This window comes from Crocuta crocuta, unplaced genomic scaffold (genome assembly GCF_008692635.1).
Source record: "Crocuta crocuta isolate KB4526 unplaced genomic scaffold, BGI_CrCroc_1.0 scaffold3, whole genome shotgun sequence".
NCBI lineage: Eukaryota > Metazoa > Chordata > Mammalia > Carnivora > Hyaenidae > Crocuta > Crocuta crocuta.
In genome coordinates, this window is record NW_027529934.1 from 9,189,947 (window position 1) to 9,195,946 (window position 6,000).

At 45.1% G+C, this 6,000-nt stretch overlaps 1 protein-coding gene across 9 annotated transcripts in view; it reads left to right on the forward strand.

Moving 5' to 3' along the window:
* The window catches only part of SMG7 (SMG7 nonsense mediated mRNA decay factor), a 91,651-nt gene extending 85,657 nt beyond the window's left edge, over positions 1–5,994 (forward strand). For 8 of the 9 annotated variants that reach the window (XM_077763247.1, XM_077763246.1, XM_077763244.1 and 5 more), the window contains 5 exons: positions 1,392–1,472; positions 2,185–2,344; positions 3,063–3,233; positions 3,330–3,475; positions 4,086–5,994. In XM_077763247.1, coding sequence (XP_077619373.1) covers positions 1,392–1,472; positions 2,185–2,344; positions 3,063–3,233; positions 3,330–3,475; positions 4,086–4,199 — 672 coding nt within the window. In that variant the 3' untranslated portion in view covers positions 4,200–5,994. The remainder of the gene's footprint in view (positions 1–1,391; positions 1,473–2,184; positions 2,345–3,062; positions 3,234–3,329; positions 3,476–4,085) is intronic. The other variant, XM_077763253.1, reaches the window with a different exon arrangement.
* The last annotated feature ends 6 nt before the right edge of the window (positions 5,995–6,000 follow it).

Genomic DNA, 6,000 nt, shown 5'->3' on the forward strand with positions numbered 1-6,000 from the left:
CAGAGCAGTAACTAGGATGACAAAGTCTTATGTATTGACTAGTGGTGTCTTTTAAAAACAATCCTCTGTCATTTCAAAGGATGGCCTTCTAAATGCTCATCAGTGTTTATATGCTCATTAGTGCATTTTGTTGGGGGGGGAGCATGGAATAAATGGGAAGATATATGCTACGAAGCTTTTCTCTTTCTTTACTCCATCTTAGCAAAACATAAAGACTGCTCAGAGTTTTACTTTTTTGCTGTTTCTTTCCCATAGACATGAGACCAGAAAACATTCATAAGGTTAAAATGCATTGATTTTAGGATTAGGGGAAATAAAAGCTTCACGGCTCTCGTGCTAGAAGCTGCTATCCCTGGCTCTTGAAGTTCCCATAAGAATTGGCCTGGGTGAGTGGGCAGAGAGGGAAATAAGAGATCCCCTAGAAACTTAAGGAGAGCGCAGTGACGGCACCTAGGGTTTGTGGGAAGCCTCACTGCTAAGCTGTTGGCTCCGTGCGTTTGCCTTTCTTGCCGCTTCTCTGCTCATGTGGCTTGAGGGCCGGGGGAATGCCTTTCAGACAACTCATTTCCGGCTTCCTGGTTCCCGCCACGTTGCCCCTCCACTCAAAACGAAGCTGATGATGGAACAAGTGGACGTGAAGGGGTAGTATTTTAGGGTTGTTTTTTTTTCCTTGTGTTTATTAAAAAAAAACCAAAAAAACCCTTGACTGTAATACTTTATATATTTAACATTGTTAATGATACAGTGTGTGTGAAAGTGCCTTGCATGTAGTTGATGTTTCATAACTGCTTTGCTGACCAACTGTTCAATGACAGCATCAGAGATTCAGCTTTTTAATTTTCCTAGTAGTTTTCTTAGAGCCAATACATGTAGGCTTAACGTCAGCGACTCTTTAAACATCTACCATAAATAGCTGTTTAGGAGCCATGTTAACAAAACCAGTTGTCAAATGGATTTGAAAGCCTTTAAGTCATTAATGTCAGTGTCTTAAAAATTGGAGGGAAAAGACTGCCAGGTCAGGTCAGCGTCTTGTGTTGAGAGTATTTTAAATGCACCTCTTCACAAGGGGATTCGATAAGGGTCCTGCTAGTAAACACTCAGAACTGCCCTTTTCCAGTGTCCCTGGTCCCTGCCAGGGTCTCTGTGCTAGGTTAGAGGTATTGACCCGGAGGGTTCTGTCTGACTCGCCTGTGGCCCCTGGCACGTAGCTGGTGTCATGGTAGGAACGTGTAATTCACATCTTCTGGGCCCGACGTGTGCACGACCGGGAAGTACAGCTACGCTTAGCTGGTGCTCCTCTACTCTGCTTGTGTAGGAACTTAAGATTAATAGTAAGAAAATGGAAGGCATAATTTAACTACCTTTTTTTTTCCCCCCCTGGGACTGTGAAGAAATCCTTGTTGGAGAAGCCCTCGGAGCTCATGTCACATTCATCCTCTTTCTTGTCCCTCACCGGATTCTCTCTCAATCAGGTGGGGACATGGGCAAGAACCCTGCTTTGTGCTTTGTACTACCTCTCCCGCTCTGTTTCGCTGCCCCGTTTTTCTCTTTCCTTTCTCTGCCCTATATTGCTGCCTTCCAAGTGTTTTATCCTCTCTCTCTGTGATTCAGGTATCTGAGATACTTGTTTGTTACAAATTTGAACCCTTTAACATCTCATTAATAAAGAATCCTTAGGGCTGTGTTGTTCAGCCAAATGAGCTATCCATACCTTTTAATCTGGGTTGTTTACACAGAGAAAATAAAGGGTGAGGGGAAATGAATTTAACAGAAACTAAAAGATTAAACAAAAGTCTTCTGAAGTTTATCTTACTAAGAAAAGCTTAAGGTGGGGCACCTGGGTGGCTCAGTTGGTTAAGGTTCACTTCATTGTGTCTCAGATCATGATCTCATGGTTCCTGCGTTTGATTCCCACCTCGGGCTCCAGGCTGACAGCACGGACCCTTCTTGAGTTTCTCACTCCCTCTGTCTCTGCCCCTCCCGCGCTTGTGTGTGCCTGCCCACACGCCTGCACACGGTGCACGTGTACACTTTTCCTCTCCCTGTCTCAAGATAAATAAGTAAACTTAAAAAAAAAAAAAGGAAAGCTTAAAGTGTATCAAGCATTCATGAACATGAATATTGCGTTTTCTTAAATCTCTTTCCTTGGAGTGAGTTGATAACTTGGTTGTCATTGCCTTTCAGGAAAGATACCCAAATAACAGTGTGTTCAATGAGGTGTATGGGAAAAACCTGACGACCAGCTCCAAAACAGAACTTAATCCTTCGCTGGCCCCCCAGGAGACATCACTGTACTCCCTCTTTGAAGGGACCCCATGGTCTCCGTCACTTCCTGCCAGTTCAGGTATTGACTAGTCTTTAAATTACAGACCTTGAATTTCTAATACACTCAAATTGATGATGAATCAATATGATTTTGCAATTATTAATATATTAGCTGTTGTGTTTAAGTAATTTCTGAACAAAAATAGGAAAAAAGCCTGATGAGCGAGTTCATGTAATAAATGCCAATGAAAAAGCTTTTTCGTTTTTCACATCCATAACCAGCAGAGTAATGTAAGGGAGAAAAAATAGGGGTTTATCTTAAGGTTTCTAGCTGTTTTTTAGTTTGGTTTATAAATATTAATTCTTTGCAGGAAAAGTTGAACGTTTTAAAGTAGAGGGATTTTTTTTTAATCCCTATTTTATACATGGAGTTGAATAGTAATTCTTAAGGTTATGCAATTACAGAAGACCAGTAGATACTTCTCTGAAACAGACGTGCCAAAATAGTGCAGGCACAAAATTATCTGCTGGGTTTTGCTTTTTTTTTTTGTTTTTTGTTTTTTTTTTTAAAAACAAGGACTATGCCTTAGATACATGCAATATCTTACATGCAGTAAGACAGATTAGTGCATCTGGCAGCGTTCCTTTGGGGGCCCTTATTTTACCTTTATCCCAAAGCCCTGTGGTTATTTTTAGTAGAATTTAAGTGATCAGATCTACAGAAAACTTGAGTTCTTGGTTTGTTTGTGAAACACCTATTTCATGTTTTATGTTGTTTTGTTGTTGTTATTTAATAGATCATTCAACACCAGCCAGCCAGTCTCCTCATTCCTCTAACCCAAGCAGCCTGCCAAGCTCCCCTCCAACACACAACCATAATTCTGTTCCATTCTCCAACTTTGGACCCATCGGGACTCCAGATAACAGGGATAGGAGACCTGCAGATCGGTGGAAAACTGATAAGCCAGGTGAGGGCCAATGAGCGTGAAATCACTTATTCTGCCCTTCTCTGGTGTTTGGCAATGATAGAACATCTTGAATTCTTATCTCTTTGCATCCCTCAGCCATGGGTGGGTTCGGCATTGATTATCTCTCAGCAACATCAGCCTCTGAGAGCAGTTGGCATCAGGCCAGCACTCCAAGTGGCACCTGGACAGGTCACGGCCCCTCCATGGAGGATTCTTCTGCTGTCCTCATGGAAAGCCTAAAGGTGAGTGAGTGTTAGGGACAAGAACCCTGAGAGAGGATTCTGCTTTTGTTCATGTAAATAGCTAGGCTCATTCCTAAGGCCTTTAGAACTGACTGATCCGTAGCACATATCTAGCAAAGTCCTAGAAACGTGGTCTGCCTTAGAAGGTTCTTGAATAGGATGTTTTTTTAATTTGTGAATTCTCTACTGATAAAACAGTTATCCTGGGGCAGGGACAGAAACCGGTTTTAGTTGCATTCTAAAGTCAAGAAAATTCTGATGCATTTTGGAATGTTTGATTGAAGCCTCTGTGAATAAATAAAAGAAGGGTGTCTAATTTTGGAAATGTTTTGCCTAAAGTCTTTATAGTAAATATTCTGTGGTCTCACGTGGCACTTTTAGTTTTAGTAAAAAATGCTTTTTTTTTCTGGTTTAAAATAATCTGGTTAAAGTAATGGGAACTGACTGGTCCTAAAGACAGTCTTCCACCGTCTTCTAATGGCTGGATCTTTTTAGGGGGCGGGGATCTTGGGACATGCATGCCTTTATATTTGGCGAGGATTGAAAAACAAATCCCTTTCAGATATGCAGACATTTGACCTCGGCTGACAATTTCTGGGCTGTTTTTCAGTCTATCTGGTCCAGTTCCATGATGCATCCTGGACCTTCCGCTCTGGAGCAGCTGTTAATGCAGCAGAAGCAGAAACAGCAACGGGGACAAGGCGCCATGAACCCTCCACACTGAGGCCAGAGTGGCAACCCTGGGAACGAGGGCTCCATAAACCATGGCATGTTGGGTTTGCGGGACTGGCCCGTACAGTCCCCTGCAGGTGGCAGCCCTCTCTTCTGTCTCTTGCTGTCGAGAGGGTGTAAGTGTTCCACCAGCGCGCTGAGTGTGCACGAAATGTCCGCAGTGCAACAAAAAGAAAAAACCATCAGGAACTCTCCGGGACCCGGGGCCTTCCGGAGGGAGAGAGGAACTGCTGTCTGTCTTCACTCGGTTACCTGATGTCACCGCCTCTCACCTTCCCCGTCGTGCATGCCCCCAGCCACAAGGGAAGTGACAGCTGAGAAGGGGAGGCAGATGGGAGAAGCCAACGGGAACTTCTCAGTCCTTTTTTCCTCTTTGGGGAATAAAATAGGAATCCATTAATGATTGCTTTGCTGACTGAGAATGTAGTTGAGATTATTCCTGAACATCTTTTATTATTATTACTCTCGGTAGTATAAGGTCACACTGAATTCTTCCGTACACGACGTGCTTCTTCTAGTCAGTGTGTAGTAAGGAAGAGCCCCGCTCGCTGCTCCTGCGAGAGGTTGGTGGTGACAGGATGGGGGAGACGGACCTCTTCGGCCCGTGGCAGGGCTCCACGAGGGAGAGTCCGAGGCCTCAACTTTCACTCGGAAGGTTCTGGCGGGCCCTCCTCTGGCCTGGAGACTCCGGCAGGAAATGCCCTTCACTCTGTAGGTGCTCGAGCCCCGATCGAGGACGCAGTGTGGGTGGTGGCGCTGGGCCGGACCGGCAGACGACTGCTGTAGGATTTTAAATTAATGTTTTTGATTCCTGTACATTTTACCGTAGCGTAGTGAGCAGTCTCACAGAAGGCAGGCTGGTCCATTCGCGGCCTGACACTTTTTAATAGGTAGAAGCTTTCAGTGTGGTTATTTTTTGTTCAATTGGTTTCTGTGACCCCATCCTGCTTCCCACCCACCTCCTCCCATCCCTGCCTCCATCCCTTTTCTACCCTGTGCTATATGCCAATAACTGTTTCTGTTCCCGATGCGTACGACATCTCGCCGAGAAGCAGCAGCGTGGGGTCCGGCACTGGGGGCCCAAACGACAGTCTGAGGAGGAAGGAAACCGTGGCCTCTGTGAACGTGCACCGTAGGCCAAGCCCCGGCCCGGCCGCGTCCCCGACCTCCACTTTCAGAGTGAAATTCAAGGCAACAAGGACACATGTGTACCATGCACAGAAGAAAACACAACGGAGTCCGTTCTGGAAAAGGTGAAAGAAAGGAAAATAAACTCTTATTTGGTATTTATTAGAAGGAAAGAGGACTGAAAATGTTCTTGTGTAGAAACAGAAGGACAGCATTTCTGTTCGTTCCTGGAAGAGTAATATTTTAAGGGGAAATTATGGAAACAATCTAAATGTCCAATTGCTGTGCTAGTAGTAGGGTCTGTCTCTGGGAGGTCTCTCCTTAGTGTGTGTGTGTGTTTGCGTGCGCCCATCTGCTCTCCCGGGGGGAAGGGGAGTGTGTGTGGGTGTATGAAGTCGGCGTGGGATGCGCGCACTGGAAAACGGCTGCAGAGCAGAGCACATCCAGGAGCCCCGGTTGGTGCTCGAGTCGGGGCAACCCCAGCACTGACGGGGGTGAGATGAACGCTCATGGCTCTTCAGAGAGTGGTTGGAGCCCTGTATGCTTATGTTATTGCTCTTTAAGTTTGACATGGTGTTTGGGGTTTTTGGTTTTTTTTTTTTGAAAGGTCTGAAAGGGTGAAGCCCCCCCCACGCAATGGCAATATAAAACCCTTTGTGCTTATC